This window comes from Glycine max, chromosome 14 (assembly GCF_000004515.6).
Source record: "Glycine max cultivar Williams 82 chromosome 14, Glycine_max_v4.0, whole genome shotgun sequence".
Taxonomy (NCBI): domain Eukaryota; kingdom Viridiplantae; phylum Streptophyta; class Magnoliopsida; order Fabales; family Fabaceae; genus Glycine; species Glycine max.
The window spans coordinates 47,265,066-47,286,365 of NC_038250.2; the positions used below are offsets into that span (position 1 = coordinate 47,265,066).

At 33.8% G+C, this 21,300-nt stretch overlaps 2 protein-coding genes across 4 annotated transcripts; one reads left to right on the top strand and one right to left on the bottom strand.

Moving 5' to 3' along the window:
- Positions 1-299: 299 nt before the first annotated feature.
- Positions 300-3,280, bottom strand: LOC100786719 (laccase-3). The gene is made up of 6 exons (XM_006596380.4): positions 3,120-3,280; positions 2,852-3,003; positions 2,351-2,595; positions 2,063-2,191; positions 1,001-1,957; positions 300-689 (listed from the first exon to the last, which is right to left on the bottom strand). Exons 1-6 carry the CDS (start codon positions 3,231-3,233, stop codon positions 559-561), a joined length of 1,728 nt encoding a protein of 575 aa, XP_006596443.1. The 5' UTR covers positions 3,234-3,280; the 3' UTR covers positions 300-558.
- A 5,754-nt stretch (positions 3,281-9,034) lies between these two features.
- Positions 9,035-15,709, top strand: LOC100803157 (sorting nexin 2B). Of its 3 annotated transcripts, none has more exons than XM_014767138.3 (6): positions 9,065-9,143; positions 9,253-10,507; positions 10,857-11,066; positions 11,205-11,468; positions 13,649-13,735; positions 15,447-15,709. In XM_014767138.3, the coding sequence occupies exons 2-6, from the start codon at positions 9,464-9,466 to the stop codon at positions 15,525-15,527; spliced, it is 1,686 nt and encodes a 561-aa protein (XP_014622624.1). In that variant the 5' UTR covers positions 9,065-9,143; positions 9,253-9,463; the 3' UTR covers positions 15,528-15,709. The 3 variants fall into 3 exon arrangements, with proteins under 3 accessions (XP_003544904.1, XP_014622624.1, XP_014622625.1); XM_014767139.3 differs by having other exon boundaries at positions 9,086-9,101; XM_003544856.5 differs by having other exon boundaries at positions 9,035-10,507; positions 11,208-11,468.
- The last annotated feature ends 5,591 nt before the right edge of the window (positions 15,710-21,300 follow it).

Here is a 21,300-nt window from a genome sequence, read left to right on the forward strand (position 1 = left end):
CAGTTTTGATCATCAAGAGCCAAGCGTAGCTTTTCACTGCACCACCTGATATTTTTCTTCTCAGAAACATGAGTTTCACGTTTTTCTTCCAGCTTAGTTCAATATTTGTTTTCAACAGTAAGTTAGCATCAACAAATATATAAAATGCTTGGCAGAGTGTACATTACTATACTACCTACGTGCTTATCTATTAGGAAAGCATTTGCTATTTCTTTTATGATATATATTTTCTTTAGTTCATTATTAAACTTGATGTCTTCAAATGTGGAACTGTTGTGCTATGCATGAACACTTGTAAAAGAAAAATAGTAACTCTTTATAGTAATGACGAGAGATCACACGCTATGCTATTTTATGTTCTAAAAGATTAAAGCACTACCACTTGCATCCAATCAAGAAAAACACAAACATAGCTGCTCAATTGAGCATGGTCCAATTCTGGACCTTGAAACAACACAGACAAATACTGTCTATTTAGCAAGTATTTAAAGACCTCGTAAAACAACAAGCCAATAATTGAGGAACATAAAATTTATGACTAATGATGCTTTGTTGATCTTAACACTGAGGCAGATCCGGGGGTGGAGGAATAACTGACTGTGATGGACCAACTCCATTCTCTACCAAAAGTGCCGTTGCCAGACCCCAATTCAGATGTGAGTCTATGTGACAATGCAAGAACCAAATTCCTGATTTGCAATAGGGAAAAAAATCACATAATTGGTTAGTATGCAATGCTAAGCCAAATAGTACAAGGAGAAAACTTAGATGCATTCCTTAGGTACTTCTGGTGTCATTCTCCAATCAGAATTGGACTTTTACTTAGGAATTTTGCATAATAAAGGTTTGTATTAAAAGTCAACATAAATTATCGAGGTGAAACTCTAATTCTGATAGGAGAATAACACTGAAAACACTTTTGATCTACGTCTAAGTTTTGTCCATAATATGAACTCTGCAAGATAGAGAACATTTATGTGAGTAAATATGCTATTGCTACCTGGATTATCAGCCACAAAACGAATGGCCACCCATCCTCCTGGTGGTGTTCCAATGGTGTTCCTCACAGGTGGGTCTACAAGGTTAAACCTTGCAGGATCTGTTGCTGGGTTGAAGTTGCCAAAGCCGGAACCAACTACAAAGAAGTGGAATCCATGAATATGCATAGGGTGATCCTCAGTAGTCACTATGCTTGTGTCCTGCAGAACAATTTGAACATTGGAACCATACTTCAACTTGAAGAGCTTAGTTCCTCTGGCAGGAGTCCACAGTCCCCGGGGTACATTGCCGGTGTAATTGAATTGTAAAGGAGGAACTGGAGGAAAATCTGTGGTGAAGACACCAGGGATACCGTTATAGTAGGCTTGCATTAAGGAGGTGGTTGTTGGGAGCACAAAGGAATGATTGTTTATGCTGGCCGCGAATCGGGTTCCATTTGGTCCTTGGCACCTTGGACTATTAGGATTTGTGCAGTTGATTAGCCCCAACCCAACAATGAAGTATAGGTTCACATCAACTTTTGTGAAGACATTGATTTTGGAAAGGCCTCTGATCCCAGTTGTGTATGCTGTTGCAGTGGCAGTATCATTGAAAGCCGGCAATACTGGCAGTATTGGTCTAGGAAGTTGTCCATTTTTTTTGCTGCAGCTGGCTGATTTGTATTCTAGGATTGCAGTGGTGGTAGTGTTGTCAAATGCAGCATTCATCGCAGTTTGATATGCGCGTGCTGCCATGTAGTATCGCCCGGGGGTTTGATCAGCAGTGACCAGGACATTGATTGTCTGACCAGGACCAATCATGAGGACATTGGTGGTGAAAGGCTTGGTGTAAGCAGCATCTGTAGCAACAACAGTCATCCTGTGGTTGGCAATTGCGAAGAAGAGTTCTTGGTTGAGTGCACTGTTGATGATTCTCAAGAGAATTGTCTCGCCAGCATCTACCGGAACTCGCACAGTTTCTGAATTGTATGTTTATGGTATCATTTTAGCCATGTGTATATCATAAGAGAATGCAAAATCTGCATGGAAGTTATGGCTCTAGAAAGAGTAGAATGATTCCAAACCTTGACTTGAACATCTATAGAGATCTCCAGGTTGACCATTAATTGTGTATGCAACAGATACATTTGGAGGTGCTCCTGTGAATTGTGTCTGCCTTAAGAGAACCATTGGATCCCTATCAAACCATTCCGCTGTGCATCATCATAATACAATTGTTATGGAATTATCATTGCTTTTGGAAAAATGAAGAGTTCAGCATTTTTTGAAGTGTCCACTATTGAGTAAAAGTTACTGCTAAGGAAATTATAGTACTTAATCGAGCAGAATAAGTGATGGCTTTAGCGATGTACCTAGAAGGAGGGGATATTCTCTCTTAGGCATAGAGAAAGGATAAGGAGAACCCAATTTTGGATAAATGATGAGAGCTCCATACACAGTGGCTCTTAGGAAGCCAGTGTGAGCATGCCACCATAGTGTCCCCTCTTGGTTTTGGATTGTAAAGCGGTATGTGTAACTTCCCCCTGGTTGAATGGGACACTGAGTCACATAACTAGGCCCATCTGCCCATGGATTTCTCAACATCCTTAATCCATGCCTGATGAAAAGGACACATAAGATTTCAATTTTCAAGTATGTATCATTAGCATAGTGATTTTTTATTTTTATTTTTGAAAGGCAAAGATAAAGAATTTTATTAAATGGCATACATGGAGCACAAGTTGTGTCCAAATCATTAGCATAGTGAATTAAAAGGTTAATTCAACTTCTATAGGGAAATAGTTCTGACTGAAGGGTAAAATAAAATGACTTGGCATGAAATTTAAGTGAGGATAAATGATGATGCTATTTACCAGTGGATGGAGATGTTGTATGGTCCAGCATTTACTACTTTGATTGCAAGAGAATCTCCATTTCTTGCTTCCACTGTTGGGCCAGGAAACTGCCCATTTACTGTGAGTATGTTTTGGGTTCTGCACAGCCTCTTCACTGGCACAGTTTGGATCTGTTTCAATCAAACATTGAAGTAATTAGTAATTACAATTAAGAATTGCTGCAAGTCATACTTGGAAACTGATGACAAATATTGGGTGATCATCACATTAAATAAAAAACATTTACAACAAACTCATGGTAATGATTCTCTGCAGCTGAAGCAAGGGAAGCAATGATTGAAAGTAGGCCAAGTAAGAACCAAGAGAACCATGACTTTCCAGGGAGGTGGTAAGTCTTCATTGTTGTCAATGGAGTTACTTGAGTTATGTGGCATTTGGTCTAAGGTATAGCTATTTATAGAATGATAAAGCGGGAAATGCCTAGATTAAACCTTGTTTTAACTTTGAAAGAGGATCGTTTTGGCCATTATTTAATGAGTTAACAGTACACTTAATAATTTAGGATTGTTAGTCTAACCTCACTGAGAATTTGGTGCACCCACTAGCGCAATCAGCTGTGGAATAAATGCTAGATTCTGTGGTTTAGATATATTGCAGGGAACATTATGTACGAGAATACATATGAACTATTAACAAATCATCTTCAGAAAGTGCTTCTTAAGATAACTAGTAAATACTCTTCATTCCCTTGCGTGTATTAAATTAAAAATAGGTTAAAATAAGTTTGTCATTCTTACTAAATATCCGAATTTCATGTTTGTTCCTAATAAAAAAAAATCTTTTTTCTTCCTAATAAAACAATTGTTTTTATCCTTGATTATTTTATTTTTAGTCCCTAATAAATTAACGAATTTTATATTTATTTTTTGATATTTTTTCATTTGTTATTAGTATTTTAGATAAATTTGTTATTTTATCATAGACTAAAAAAAAATTCAAGAACCAAAATAAAAATTATTATTTTATTAAGGATTTATGTAAAAAAATTATAAAAAAACATAAAATTTGAATATTTATTAGGATCTAACCTTCAAAATAATTTATTCTAGTTAATGCAAAATTTCCTTTCTTTTCTCTGAATCCCTTGAATTTTGAAGAAGTCAAAATTGAGTAAGGAGAAACATTAGTCCTCCCCCCTCTTTCTTAATTTTGAACCATACAACAAAAATTTATGAAAATCCCTCCTCTCCCTCTGTTAAGAAAAAGTTCCGTGTTTCTTTTACCTAAAGAAAAAGTTTTAATTTTGGTGTAGAATAGAGAAGAAATACTGATAACCACGATTTAAGTTATATTAATCTCTAATGTAATAGAAGTTGCAGCATCGTATTTTTCAATGAAAGGAAAGTACTCCCAAATCAGTAAAATTTGAGAAATTTTAATTAGTAATTGGTCTTTTTCGTGCACTGTTAAAAAAGTTTGTTTTAAATTCGTACCCAAAAAAGAAAGAAAAGGTGTTTGTGAAATCAGATCGTCTGTTCAACAATTCAAACGCCAATATGGTCCACACGATCATGCATTTTCCTAAACACACAAGTCTATATTTCCTATGTTTATTTATTATGTTCTCACAGTGAAACATAGGAGCATCTTATCAACCTTGGAAGAAAAGATAACTGAAAAGAAGTTAAAATAAGGGGCAGTTAAGGTCGGGTTGAATTTTGGTTTGGTTTGGTTCGGTAGTGCAAAGAGTAGTAGTTCCGTGTTTGGTTGACTATACTAAAGTTATTAGCTGAAACAGTGCTTAATTTTCATTAGCCAAAAAAAAAAAGAGAGTGGATTTAACACCTTCACTCACTCACTCACTCACAATACATTAGCTAAGCTGAACAGAACATGAATGCAAGGGTCAAATGGCCACAAGGATAGCAATTAAAGTAGCAAATTAATGAAGGTGTGATCCAGCTACAAATGGAAAACATGAACTCAATAAGTCTCATAGTAAAAACATCTTGATACATATATTGTCTAGTTGACTATTTAATTAGAATGCATTAATATAATGTAGAAGTTAATACTTTCATCTAGTCATAGGTTATCATGGATAAAATTGTTGACTTTCACAATAATTTAGACTGATTTCTAAAGCAGAACGAGTTTTTGTATATTCATCAATCCTGGCACAAATTTATTTAATTAGCACACCACTTTTACACAATCTGTTTATTTTTATTTCAAATGAAGCAGGTTTGATACGCTTACTTTCGATGTTTTCTTTGTAAATGGTACCTGTAATGTCGTTAGTGTATTGATTGGTCACCCTAATATTCATGTATTAGGTAGGCTGCCACCTGACTTTAGAACGATATAATCAATTATGAATTATTAATTTGTTAAGTTCTAACCATAACCATTTTCGAATACCACGTGTAACGTGTTTATCAATATCATGTAGAGCTATACATGAGCTTGGTTTTCTTAGGCGCTTAAGCCTCAATATTCCTTGTCAAATTACAGCAGCATAACATCAATGTCAAACTCTGAATTTCAAAAGCTCAATAGACAATAGATAAGTTTCTTTCCGACCTAGTTGCTCTGCTATTAATATTCATGTTCCTGTTGAATATAAGACATTAAGGCCAATCACGAGATTGGATAATGCTACAAATCTGGATTGCTTTTACTCCGAAGGGTCAAGTTCAGTAGAAGTGGATAAATCAATCAACATCCATCAAAATGAAACGAACCTGGATCCTTTGAAAAAGAAGTGTGAGAGGAGCAGTTTGTCATATAAAAGTTCACATTTGTTGAATAAAGTTTTCAATAATACTTTAACATTAATGATTTAAAATGTTAAGATGCTCTGTCTTTGTTCTTCTTCTTTTTTTTTTTTTTTTTTTTATAATAAAAGTGGTAGTGCATGGAAACACTCCCAAACTATCGGATAAGACACTAATAACATGGAGCTGTCACTATAAGATAGTGAGTTGAGATAGTAGAAAATCAATTTCATAAATTAAAATTCAAATGTCACATGTTAATCATAACCTAATTTAGATTATGCTAAAAGATTAACTTTGACAAAACTAGAAAAATATTCTTACCAACCAAGAAGTTATAAATAAGGTATAAAGTTTTGATAAATAAGGAAGATAAGACGTTCTTTGAGGAAAAAAAGAAATAGTCCCTAAAAAAGAGAAAAACAACTGTATGATTTAACAATGAAAATGAAAGCTATAGAAGAAGATAATAAGATTATATATTTGACAAAGAGGGTAAAAAGTAATGCTTGTGATTATCAATTAAAGAAGGTAGAAAGTAATGCTACAACCTTTAACCAAAATTGAGTAATAAGATCTCAAAAAGATTCTTTCAAGTCTTGTAGTATATGTGCACAAGCCAGTGGGATGACTTGTGTTGTTCCTTGTTAGTAGTGAAGTGTAATTTGAGTTGATGCTCCAACTTGTCTTAAGAATTCAATAAAATTCTATGGCAGTGAGGTGAACCATGAGCGTGTTGCCTTGGGAAACTCCCTACACATGATGGGCACAGTTTCTCCTTGGAAGACCATAGTCAAGAAAAATTCATTGATGTGTTAAGGGTCTATGATGCCATTATACTCTTCTAGGTTTATCAAAAGCTAATTCTTCAGCATAAGGTTTTTCATGTTTTTCTTTTTTAAAAGGATGGAGACATCCAACAATGTTCAGACTTTTACCCTAATCATAATGCGGAAAAGCTTTAGGGGAGGGTTATTGGGGCTCTTACTATTTTGGGATTGATTCACTTCTTTGTTTTTCTTTGCCTCTTTCTTGTTTTCTTTTTTTCATGTGCTCAATAAATGGAACTTGATTAGCAACCAATATCTTTAGTTCTAAGTTGTTAGTTATATACTTATATATAATTTTTTTTTTCTCTTTTTATGCTTTTTTTTTGTTTTGACACTCTTCTTTCTTCTTTCCTAACATTCGCATATAAACTAATTTCTTTAGTCATTAGTTCCTTGTTTTTAGGTGTTTTTCTCTTATTTTATTTTGATGCTCTTCATGTTGCCTATCTAGGCCATTAAATTGGATTCTTAGTTTTCAAGTTGTTATTACAATGACTTTTCTTTGTGTTAACCATGTTCTGCCGGAAAAAGGTAAATCTTTCTTCACTTAATGACACTTTGAAGTGTAAGTTAACAAATAAGTTATAGGTATGAAATATAGAGGGAGTAGAATGTGATGATCTCACCTAGGGGTTACTTCTCTTTATAGGGTATGAAATATAGATGCATACAAAGGATTCGAATCTAAAACTTTAGTTAAGTTGAAACAATCACACATTAATTAATCTACTTACTTGGTGGTACAAAAGTAAGGATCATACATGATGGTGTCTCTTAATAGTAGATAAATCCTTGAGGTTAAAATCTTTATACATTTTTTTGAATTTTAGTCCACAACAATTTGTATGAGCATTGAAAAGGAAGTTAACTAAGTTAACATAATTGCTTAGTAGCTAGAAGACATTCAAGAAAATTGTTAAATTTTCTTTAAGTAGCTCCTAGAATAGTAGCAACACAACATCTCCAAGAATATAAAAGGATGAAAAAATATTTATTATATATATGTTTATCTTAATATTGAATGACATTTAATGCCAATTCACTATGAATGAATGATTAACATTAAATGTGCTTTTGAAAGTGATGTGTTAAATTAAACAGTAAAAATATTTGAACATTCACATATATATTACATACACTTAATTAACATTTGACACTATTTATTTTATCTTATTTCTTTTACAGAATTTATTTATTTTATTAAATTATATCACTCATCACTATTAATTAATTGAAACTCTTTATTTGCCCCCTAGCTCCTTTTGTAATTGTTTTTTCTGTTCTCATTTATATATTGGGGTTTGCTATAAAAAAATATCACTCATCTATATGACTATATTTCTCTAAGTATAGATTAACACAAAGTGTTCGTAAACAATTTTTTTTCTTTCTAAAACAAACATACTGTAAGGAATAGGATACATTCAGATAATCACAAAGCCAATTCATTGAACAAATTGGATGCATTTGCACTTTCCTTATCAATTCACCTTAGCATTAAACAAATTTATATTTTTTTAGATGAAAGAACAAATATTTCTCTATTATGCTGACTTGTCTGTAACATATAATTATGAAATACTGCTTTCTGTAATTTGAATTCTATTTGAAGATGTGTTTGTAATTTCTATATCCTAACGTTCAATTTACTTGATAGATATTTTTATTATCAGTATTTACTTGATAGTTTGTTAACTCAATGAAATTACCTCTTTCATTTAAGATTATGATGTTTCATCATATTGCAAGTCTGGAGTTAGATGTATCTTAGTTCTTAAGTAGAGACGACTTGAGATTAATTCCTCATTCTAATTGACTTCTTTGCTTTGGATTTTTGTGGTGGAGTAATATGTTTTCTTTTAATTGGCTTATGTGCCAGAATGGGTGTACCTTGGTGTTAGAGAAGAAAACACACGTCAAATAGACACGTAACAACATTATAGAGTAAAAATACGAAGAATAAAAAAATTAATGTTTTTCTCCTTTAAATTTAACTTGCACCGTTAAAAAGTGAATGAAAAGTATGCTAATAAAATTACGTGTTAAAATATAAATAAAAAAAATGGAAAACTTCCTAATAAGTGAAAGGTGAAATGTTTTTGGCTCAAACAACATGAAGTGTTGAATTATAGTTTACCCTAAACTTAAATTCAATATTTTTTAATTCACAATCTTTTTTAAACAATAGTATAGGCATCGACCTATGGAAAGATACGCCAGAAATCATCAAAATAGGAAATTCAAATACTAAAACAAAATGTATTTTGATATTAATGTTAATGTTAATATTGTTCCTATTCTTTAATATTACACGTTTATCATTATGGTAGTATAAGACATTCCAATTAAGGGGATTCAAGAATTTTAAAATGGAAAGTTATGATTCTTATGTTATGTTTAGTATCTAATTAATAAAAAAAGATTATTACAATATTATGATTCACATAAATTAATTTTAACTCATTTTTTTTAAAAATAAAAATATTTTTAAGGAGGAAAATGAGAATCCCACCTTTTTAGGTGGAAAATTTTTTTATTTTAATTTTCAAAAAATATATAAAGATTAATCAAACATTGTTAGATATTCTCAGGAATCATCATTTTCAGAAATCGATTTTTTCATCATGATTAATCAAACTTCTCTCCTACAGAACCTGGCAGGTTATACTTGTTTTTCTGACTCTCTCTCTGGTTTTTTTTTAGGTAGGCAACGAAAATTTACTTGCAATTAGTTTGGATTTTAATTTTTCCACGTATACTGACCTAATCTGAGTGGTGCATCTGGTCCCTGCATGGTCTTCTTCAACCTCAGGATTCCAACTCATCACACCTCGGCGCACGTTAGCCAACAGCTCCCAGTCCCCTCACACAGTGACTCTCCCAAATCCCTAATGCGAATCTCACCCTAATCCCTCTCTCCTCGTCCATCATCATCCATCTTGCAAGCAGCAAGCTGCAAGCTCCATCAACACTTGCCTCACTTTCGATTCCAGAATTTCCCAAATTCTCATTCACCAACCACAATGATGGAGGACCACCCTCTCTCCGTGCCCCGTGACGAAATGGAAAACCTCGTACTCCACGACGACGACGCCGCCGCCGCCGGCAACAACGGTAACGATGATACCGCCGCAACATCACCGTTCTCCTCCAATTACCGCAGCGCCATGTCCACGCTCTCCGAGTCTCACCACCACCACCCTCTCTCGCCGCCGATCCTCGCCACCCCCGCCGACTCCGATCCCCTCCTCTCCCCAAACCCCAGCTCCCCCGACGCCTCCTCTTACCTTGACCCTCCCTCCTACGCCGAAGCCGTTTTCACGCCCTTCGACGGCGACACTAACGGCATCGAGTCTCCATCTTCGCCAATTTCCCTCTCTCGATCTCCGTCTTCGAGTTCGGAGTATTTGAAGATAACAGTTTCGAACCCTGTCAAGGAGCAAGAAACCTCGAATTCGATTGTTCCTGGCAGCAACAATTACGTGACCTACTTGATCACCACAAAGACTAACATTCCGGAATTTGGCGCCGGAGGCGCCGACTTTGCGGTCCGGCGGCGGTTCCGCGACGTGGTGACGCTCTCCGACCGGCTGGCGGAGGCGTACCGTGGGTTCTTCATTCCCCCGAGGCCGGACAAGAGCGTGGTGGAGAGCCAGGTGATGCAGAAGCAGGAGTTCGTGGAGCAGAGAAGAATGGCGCTGGAGAAGTACCTGCGGCGGCTCGCAGCGCATCCGGTGATCAGGAAGAGCGACGAGTTCAGGGTGTTTTTGCAGGTGCAGGGGAGGCTGCCGCTGCCGACGACCACCGACGTGGCGTCGAGGGTGCTCGACGGTGCGGCGAAGCTTCCCAAGCAGCTGATGGGGGAGAGTGTGCTTGCGCCGCATGAGGTTATGCAGCCGGCGAGAGGGGGGATGGATTTAATGAGGCTGTTCAAGGAGTTGAGGCAGTCTGTGGCCAATGATTGGGGAGGTTCCAGGCCTTCCGTTGTGGAGGAGGATAAGGAGTTTTTGGAGAAGAAGGAAAAGATTCAGGAGCTTGAGCAGCAGATCACTGGTGCATCTCAACAGGTGCTATTTGGTTTTTATGTTTTCGGTGAATCACAGTTGGTTTCTATTTCAGATCATTAGTCTGTGTGTATGTAGCTGTTTAACTTGTGTTACATTCTTTTACTGAGCTTATGACCAAGGTTTTAAATTGTGATCATGGTTGCATTATTGTTGCAATGTAGTATTGTCACAATACTTTACATTGCGTGCAAATGTGGCTGATGTGGTCGCGATTGTGGTTGCAGTGTGCCCAAAAACCTTGACATTGCGGCTGATGTTGTGAACACTGACCAATTTTTAAAACCATGTTTATGATTGTATGATTATTGGTTCCTATGAATTTTCCAGTCATGTGCTAATTTTGATGTAGGCTGAATCACTTGTCAAAGCACAGCAAGATATGGGAGAGACAATGGGTGAACTAGGGCTGGCATTTATTAAATTGACAAAATATGAGAATGAAGAGGCTATTGTGAACTCTCAGAGGGTACGGGCTGCTGACATGAAAGGTGTAGCAACAGCTGCTGTCAAAGCTAGCAGATTGTTTCGAGAATTAAATGCTCAGACTGTGAAGCATTTGGTATATGACAAAATTATATCAAAATTTTCAATGATACATTTTCCATTGAGTTGTCTGTTTTAAGCAACAATATGTATCGTGCTTCCCGATAAAGGGCAACCCACTAAATATTTTGGTGATTTTCCAATTTATGCATAGCAGGATACGCTTCATGAGTATCTTGGATTAATGTTGGCTGTTCATGGTGCATTCTCGGATCGTTCAAGTGCATTATTGACGGTGCAGACTCTTCTGTCAGAATTGTCTTCTTTGCAGTCAAGAGCTGAAAAACTTGAAGTGGCCTCATCTAAAATTTTTGGGGCTGACAAATCAAGGGTTCGTAAGTTGGAGGAGCTACAAGAAACTATAAGAGTCACTGAAGATGCTAAGAATGTTGCAATTAGAGAATATGAGCGGATCAAGGTATGGTTTGTCTTCAAATAGCTGTATGGTTTTGTCCACATTTTAGAATTTTATTGGTTTCTTGGGCTAGATAGGTTGTCTTCAAATAGCTGTATGGTTTCATCCTCTTTTTTAAATTTTATTGGTTTCTTTGGCTAAATAGCCTGTCTTCAAATAGCTGTATGCGTTAAGGATAATTTGTGTTTCAAGATGGTATTTATGCCTCAAGCATATATGATTCAGTTGACACTTGACAATGTTTCTCTTTCATGCTATCCATCGAAGTTGTGTTTTGTTCAACTTCTTGTTTTATATCCAATCCACAATGGAAACATTTCCTAAGCATTAAGATGTTATTAGGGCTTCTACTCGTGGTATTGACAATTGACCCAACTATTAGTAAGATAAATCCTGCTTGAGGAGAGTCACCTTTCTCTTGTATTTAGCTCATCATATTTGGTTGTACAGTCTCTTCTCTATTTTCTGTAGTATCTCTCCTCAGTATCCAAGCTAGAATCTGTTCTCATGTATGCGTTGTTGGTGACTCTCTTCTGCTCTGTTAATAATCTTATTCTTCTTAATATTACTTTCCTTTCTTGTCTTTATCTCTTTCGCTACATAAAGTCTATGATTTAAACTTTTCAGTGCCTCTATGACCACTCTGATACTATGTCAAAAACCACTCCTATAAGCTTAAGCTGTTAAGTAAAAGGTACTCGAATGGTTTTATAAATCTAACTACCAGCATTGAAGAATTTTCTGGTGAACTCTGTTTTTATTCCAGACAAAGTCCGTCTTCTGATTTTTGGATTTTGTCTTGACTGGAGTTGGAGGTGATTTGAGTAATTTTGCATGGTGTTTCTCCTGTGATTTTGAGGTTTTCTGTCAAATATCCTCTTTGGGTCTGCCTTTCTTCTTTCTATTATTGCTGATTCTTTGGTACTTTTTGTGGTTTCTTCTTCTTGTGTTTTTGGTTTGGTTGTGGTTTTTGGTGTGTTGGGTGCATCTCCAACATCTTGTAAGTGTTTTAACCCTATTTCACTCCTTTCATCTCTTCAGTGTTTTTTTTGGGGTGGTCCAACATTCTCCAAAATAAACTTTTGCTTTTTCCCTTTTTGATTGCTGAATTGCTGTTCTGCCTCTCTTAGGCATTTTTAGTTTTTGTTCTGTCTTGATTCGGATTCCAGCTTTGCATGGCCTGTTTGGCATCAGACTAAGATGCTATTTGAATAAGCTTTCAAATAGTTTTATGTGGTTGAGGGGACAGTGAGGAGAAATGTCAAAGATTTTCTTGGGAAATGTGTAGAGATTATAGGAGCTATCTGTGTTAGGACTTTGCAGAGATTTGTGATTCATGGGGAATACTAGTTGTGTAAGTTTTTTGGCTAGATGGGCTGGGGTTTATTGCCTTGTATTTTTGGGTTTACTACTTGTCATGTCACGGGCTAAAGCATGAGGGAAAGTGTTAAGATATTTATATTAGTATTAGGTTATTAGTCTTATGCAGAGCAAAAAAAAAAAAAAAAGGTTATTAGTCTTATTTTTATTGAGCTCAGGCTTGTACTAATAGTATTGGTGCATGACCTAATTAGTATAAATAAGAGTTTTAGATTTGGGTGCTATAACCTATTACATATATCAATCATATATTGTGTTTATTATTGTTATCCACCTTTTTCTCTTCTTATTTACTAACCCTCTACCTGAAATTCTTAATACCAAACATATGTGAATTTTTTTATTTATTCAATCCTTTCTGTTTGAGTAAAAAAAAAAAATTCAATTCAAAACGCTGTTATTTGGAATCACAGTGAGTACCCCATTGAATAAAATGGATAATGTGATCTGGTATAGGTGGGATCTTTTGCTCTGTCTTTAACTCTGCTTTGTACACAGTTTTTGTTATGAAGGCTACATGCAAATGATTATGTGCTTCTTATGTAGCGATCTGTTGGCAGCATTGCTTTATATGGAATGATCTTTTATCTCATTTTTACTTCTTCCTCATCATCTAACATCGGTTAGGTTATATTTCATGCAATCTGGTTTGGCTCTGCTGATAGCATCTCGTTTATAATTATTATGTTTGGATATACCATGTCTAAGTCCAATCCTAAAATGTAGGCTGTCTGTATTCTGAATTTATTTTTAGTTTACTTTGTCTATATTTTGGATAATGGACAATAATGCTGCCAATGCAGGAAAACAATAGGAATGAACTTGAAAGGCTTGATAAAGAGAGGCAGGCTGACTTCTTAAACATGCTGAAAGGATTTGTAGTTAATCAGGTATATGATATAATTATATATATCTTTTCTTTTTAAATTCCTCCTTAAGTTGAAACTGTATTTTCTTTTAATGGTTTCCACTCTATACCTACATATAAACACTTTCTATTTTGTTGAGTGTTTTTGCTGAGATAAATTAGTGTTACAGTTTTTTTTGTTGACATATGTCTCTTGTAATGTCAGTGGAGTAACTACTAGATAATTGATAGATCATGCAAGTGTCTGTCTGTCTGAACAAGTTCATTTAGATGTGAACATGACTGTTTGCTAAAGAGAAGTAATGTATTAGTTTTAGACGATGCTATGCTTGCAACGAGAGGGAAGCATGAGGAAAGAGAAAGATTAGAAAGTAAGAGCAAATGGATTAGCTTATTATGACTAGAAGTTTCAATGAGATGAAGAAAAATTAATGAGATGATTTCCTTGGGATCAAGAAAATCTGCTGTAGTATTTACCAAAAAAGAAAAAAGAAAACTAGTTAGAAATAGTTATATGATAGGGATTTAATAAGCAAAGTGATAAACTCAATAAATTTTTTAGGAGAGAAAGTTGAAATTTGGTTGGAGAAAACGCATGTTCTTATTTGATTAGCTTTTTTGTTTCTCCCAGTGTTTGTTCAGACAATAAAGTTGTGACCTTGTCCACACGAAAACTTGTCATGTTATAGTCTTGCCTTAGGTGGCTTCGGCATACATGGAGAAGACCTATAGAAGCCCCAATTAGGAGAGTAGATTAGATGGAGAGTAGCCCAGTAGCTAGGGGTAGAGGGAGACCGAGAAAAAGGTACATGAGAATCGATTAAGAAGGATCTAGAGGTCAATAGTTTGTCTATTGAGATGTTTCACAGTAGAACTTCATGGTGTCATTTGATCTCACCAAGTGTCTTGGTTATTGTTGTTGTTGTTGTAGTAGTATTGTCCACTTGAGATATGAAGTCATTAGCCTTCTTGTACACATCAGTCAACACCTACAGCCCTTAATAATTTGATGAAGTCCATCTTTTTAAGATGTACAACATCAATGTCATATATAAATTTTGGTGCAGTGCCCCCCCCTGAAGAAACATGGACCCACAGTGCATGCAACTGAGACATGGCATCAGCATACAGAATATCAAACATATAAATTGTTTAATATGTAAATATAACGTATCCCAACTCTAATAAATGTCTAATGCTCAAAACCAAATGCACGAAACACAAAATCAAACACATCAAGCCTAAATATGTAAAAGTCGGCAAAGTTTAAGTGCTGAGGTTCTACTTACAGTGTTGCCTTCTAAGCAACATCTAAAGAGATGTGGGTTTAAAACTAGAAGTATCATACAACATCACATGAAGCCATTGAGGCTTGAGAAAAAAAAAAAGTTCTCATTTTTCTGTTCATATTCCATTCTCCAATAACAAATTCATTCTTGTTCTTTCTATCTTTTATTCTATTCTTGAATTCAGTTGGTTTGTAACATCCGTTGATCTCTTAGTTAAGATGTTAAAATTGTGAGAGCATGCTTGAGAAGCTAGAGACAAGAGTCTACTGTTCTACTTGTCTATGCTTTTAAAATTAGTTTGAGAGTGGTTTAACTGCATTGAAATTCGCAGGTGTGTGCGTGCTTGTATTCTTATGGTTAAATTAATGAAAATAAAAAACTGTATTTTCAGTCAGCTTTTGTAATTTGTCGGCTCAGATGCCAATTTTTATATGCTATCTTTAGGTGGGGTATGCTGAGAAAATAGCAAACGTCTGGACAAAAGTTGTTGAAGATACCCGTGGATATGTGGATGAGAACACTTGATCTGTGGCTGTAAATGTAAATCTTCATTTTATTCATTGATGTGCCACTCTCCAGAAATATGTCTGTAGTCATGACAATAAACTAACGGAAGCTCTTCGTGGGTTCTTAGGCTCGTTCTCACACTTGTACCTTTGAGAACATTTCTTACACATCATTAAAAGCATACTTGCTGTTGTACATTACTTGCTATTTGGTTTGATTCCTGCTGCTTTTCCTAGGTTTTGTTTTTGGTTGGTTGCATAAATCTTTTTCCAGTTGACTAAAGCAGATCATATTACTAAGGGGTGTTAAAATATACATACTGCATATGAATTTACGGCGCACACTAACTGAGTTTCATTTGTGTTTGATGTGTTGCTGCGCATATTAGAGTCTCTTTTTGAGATGTTTACAAAGCAATTTACTTTAGAGGTCCATAAATCTTCGTGACATAACTAGAAAGACATCAAACCCCATAAGAGTTACTAGGCTTGGCAACTTTATTAGCCCATTTGATATTTGGTGTAAAATGCATATACATCATTTTGTTACATGTATTTGATATAAAATATTGTAGACAAATTTAGTGCCTAAGTAAATTAATTTCCTTTATTAGTGTATAAAATCTCTATATAACTTGTGCAGAGTAAAAGAATTAGTTTATAATATATAAAATCTAAAGCAAAAGTTTATAATATATTAACTGAATTCTACTGCATCTATTGCCAAAAACTGATGTATATAATATTCAATATTTATTTTTTCATAATCGTTGTAGAAGGTACTTTAGAATACATAATTTTATTCACATTTTACATCGGTTTCAATCAAAATCGATGTAGATAATGATTTTCAACATTGATTTTAAAATTGATGTTGAAAAAATGTTTGCTTTCAATGATGATAGTTTTAACATCGATTCTAAGTCGATGTTGAATTTTTTTAAAAATGATGTTAAAGTCTTTTTATATAGTAGTGTTTGGTGTTGAGGTACATACTTTTGACTAGATCACCTTGCAAGGGGCCTAGACTCTTTCCAAAGCATATGAAACTCAATGGTAAAGTCCTTTGGTAAAGGAAATAACTGGGTTTAAATGTATATAAAATTAAAGGAGATAAAATATAAAAATATAAGTTTTCTTTACAATTTTTCGTAAAATAAAAAAATCACTTGATTTTTTTTTTAAATGAGGGAGTATGCTTTCACACCTTGACTATAATGTAGGTCCAACCCCATGCTAATATGTTACCTTGAAGAAGGATCTGAGACCTCCCTTCTGCTCTTCATTTAGACCTAGTCCTCACTTTGAGCCCAGTCAAATGTCACCTTGAACTAGGATTTTAGACCTAATGTTTCTTATCTAGGCTTCAGTCTTAAATCTTGCAGATTCACAACCAAAATGAGCACCAACACGAACATCCATTCTTGTCACTATTTCAAAATTACCACTGCATTCACATGTGATCTTTAGTAATATTTTTTTAACACTTAATAAAAATGTTGCTAAAATCTTTTGGCACCATTTAAAACTATCGTTAAATATAAATAAATGTTATTAATATATTTTTGTGACATTTTATCAAATTGCGAAAACATATTAGTGACATTTGTTTATATTTGATGTCATTTTTTAAATGTTAGGTTAAATTACTCATTTGGTTCTTATAGTTTTACGATTCTTACCTTTTTGGTCCCTATAGTTTGAAAGTGGTATTTTTAGTCTCTATAATTTATATTTTAATTCTCTATTAGTCCCTATAGTTTTAAAAGTGAGTTTTTTAATCCTTATAATTTTTATTTTAATTCTCTTTTAGTCCATATAATTTGAAAGTAATCTTTTTAGTCCCTATATTTTATATTTTAATTTTATTTTAGTTCTTACTATCAAAATATGAGTAATATTATCAATTATAATTAACTACAAAAATTTATCAAAATTTTGTAATAACATTTTAACTAAGTGTTATAGACAAAAAATGTGATTAAAGGTGACGTGTAATGTGTAGTGGGTGGTAGTGTACCTCATAATCTACCCACTAGTTTCTATAATATTTTTTGGTATTAGATATAATTCCTATAACTATGAATTATAAAGTATTTTAAATATTTATTTATTAAGTAAAATTTTAATTATTTTTAATATTAAATGTAAGCTTGTGTGACACTGAATTGAATAACCAAACGCAATCAATAAAATAATAAGCACAAAGGATATCAAATAATTTAGTGAAAATTTTCTCTGAGTTATGTTTAAATGACTAACATGGTTCAATTCTTGATTCGTGCAAGAAAAAATATCTCTGGGAGAGGTTAACCCTTTAAATAACTCTTAGTATCTCGGGAGATTTGTTCTTGATTTTTTTGCTGAGAAGACCTTGTTGGTAAACAATCTTGAACTCTATCAGTTTGGAAGCCAACTCCAAAAATTACAATAACCCTACTTTGGGTTATGTTTTCATCATGAACAATCGGAGGTTCATAGAACAAGAGGAAAAACTGAATCGACTGGGACCTATTTTTGGCAATGATTGGCACAAAAAAAAAAAAAAAACACAACAAAATTCCAACAAAATCTTGAACTCTATCAGAGAAGCTCATGAAAAGATTGTGGACTTTTTGATGCTGGACATCAATGATTCGGAGCTTAATGTTGCGGCCGAGTTGATGAATGACAGACTCCATTGGTTCAATGAACACTTCGATGAGACGTGCAACATTCAGTTAGCATGGTCAGTCTGTGATGAGGAGTTAAGAGAACAAATAGTAAAATCCATAGAAAACGTCTTGTTGCCAGCATATGGAAACTTCTTTGAAAAGTTTCAGGAATTTCTTGGAAAGCATGTTTATGAGTACATCAAGTATGGAATGTTTGAGATTCAAGATCGACTCAACAATTTGTTTCTTGTAAGGAAGCAGATGAGTCTGATGCCGGAAGAGAAGGAAAGTCTACACAAGTTAGCGTAGATTTAGAAAACAAAAACTTTATTATCACAAAGTTCTAAAGGAATTGTGCCCAGGTGATGTATACAAGTGTATGTTTCAATACAAAATCACAAACATCTGTTTCCTTATTATTTTGTTTCCATGTTTAAGATTGACTTGGCTCAAATTCAAGTTTGGGTAGATTTCCATAATTCTATGCCAGAAGAGAAAGAAATGATATTTAAGTTTAGATAGATTTAGAATACAGGCTTGACTCAAATTCAAGTCCAAGTAGTAACAGGGAATAAATCTTTTGTTTTGTTAACAGATGGTTATGACGGCAAAGAAATAAAATCACACATCACTAACAAGCCCCTCTCCTTACAACATTTAGTCTAACAAGTCAATACAAAGTTTCTTTGGTACACATGAAAGTGAGGCAGAGTTATAGACCACAACATCTTGGTTTATTTGGAAGTGAAGATACAAGGCTTTTTTATCCTGAGTCCTGACTACTTAAGAGTTAAGACCTATTGATCCAATCAGATAATTGACTACAAGATGGAAATTTTTCCCTTTAGACGGCACTGCACTGATAATTCAGTCATTTGGTGCGATTAATCTAATGACTGCCTCTTTGAGTGAATGAGTTAAAATAACCAGTTTGTGTAAGGAACATATTAATTGGCAGGATTGACCAGGAACTTAGGTGACACTTCTTCATTTGTATCTATAATTGATAGTTGATTATTGAAATAATATTTTTTTTCACAACAAATATAATAGTTTAAAGAATATTGACTAGTAAAGAATGTGCTTAATGCCTCTCTCTCTTTTATTTTTTTGATGGATGCTTAATGTCTCTTCTAAAGTCTAAAAGATGGACTCTACGTAATTTAAAGGGTAAAGATACAAGTATTAAACAGTAACACTGAGATTTTGGATTAAAAAAATACAAAAAAAAAAACACTGACTTTGGTAAAATGTATACACGTGCAAACACAAATCATAAATTTTTTAAAAATCATTTTTTTTAATCAACCGTGTTACTCAATTTAAAGTAGTCTAGGTCGTTTAACTGTTGTAAATATACCATTTCCCCCCGCTGAATATGAATGAAATGCTAGTAGTAGATTAATACTCTGTTTATTCCATTAGATCATACTAATGAGTGTCTAAGAATTCATATTGAAAAATAGAAAATTGAAACACATCTAATAAAATAATAAGGGTTTGATTGATATTTTGGTTCTCACCATTACATTTTCAACTGCATGCTTTTAGCAAATCTTGATATGTAGATAGCTTAACTAGCTAGCTAAATCACTTCAAATAACAGTTTCATTTTTGGTATTATGAAGTTGACGAACTATTCATATTTTGGGATAAATTGATGATTGTATTATTACCTCTATTGTTGGTCCAAATTCATCTTATGCAATTATTGATATGATTTCAATTAAATTACCTTATGCAACCGTGTTTTTCATAATTATTTTATTTTAATTATAATATTTTTAACATTTTTTTTTCATATGAATTATATATATAATGGAATGTGAAAGACTAAAAGAATTGTTTATAGCGGGTCCTCTTTGGTGCAAAGTGAGCAATAGAGAAGAGAATTACAAAAATGGAAATATAGGATTTTTTTTTACGGTAGAAATATAGGATTATAAATGATAGATAAGAGGTAAAATTAATAAAAAAAATATGAACCAAATTTATCTATCGCATTTGTTATTATTGTAGATGATAGAAGATTATCCAAAATGATTTATGCATGGTTAACTATGTTTGAGATTCATTATTGGCAAGCTAGGGCAGGTGCCTGATTCTGTGACCACTCCTCTGTTAGTTCATGTGCCAGATTTTGGGACCTCTCCTCTGTTAGCTCACAAGAGGTACTTCTGGAGTATTAAGGATGTAGTTGTTTTACGATTAAAAATCTGTTCCCAAAAATATAAATATGGGAATTTAATATTTTTTATGTTTGTTACAAGTTTTAAAATTTATTTTTAAGTATTGTTGATTCTGGAAGGTTGAAATGTTGTAGTTTCCTTTTTTTTTTATTATGTTTTTTAATACTTTTATTCTCATGGGAAAGGATGAGAATATGATATTTTCATAAAAATATGAAAAAACCTGAAAGACTGAAATGTTGCAGTTTCCTTTTTTTATTATGTTTTTTAACACTTTTATTCTCATTAAGAGGTCCATAAAAATATAGGAAGTCAGACTCAGAAATCACATGTAACTTCTCTTTTACTTTTTATTTACTTATTTTTAATTTTTTTTTTAAAATAATCCTAAAAATATTAAAATGTAACTAAACATGTTTTTTTTTAATATATCCAGAAAACAATATTCCTAGTTATCTTCATATTCAATAAAAATATGATTTCCTGTGAATCAAATGTCTTCTAAGTGTTTATGGTGGGAACCAAAATGCTTTCATAGTTCATCCGCCACCACTTCCACACTGCCATATTAGCTTTCATAGAACATCTTTTGGCATATGCAAATTGAACCTGCCATTGTTTAGCACGAAAACAGATATCAAGAAGGGTCTCAACTCTCAAGGAAGGCTTCAAAAAAGAAACATCTTACTCATAATACTTTATTTCAAGCATTTAATACCATTACACAAAAAATAAACGCCATAGATTATTTTAATACCTAGTTTTTGTACTTATATAAGATAAAGTTTGCAAGTTGATTTTAATCTAAAGTGGTTAAAAAAGTATTCTGATTGGATTTTCCTATTAAAAAAACCCTGCGATATTTCACACTGAAAACGACTGAACAACGTCCTGAAAAGTGTGATTAAAGCAAAGAGAACTAACGACACGAAGAACGGCAAGATTAATC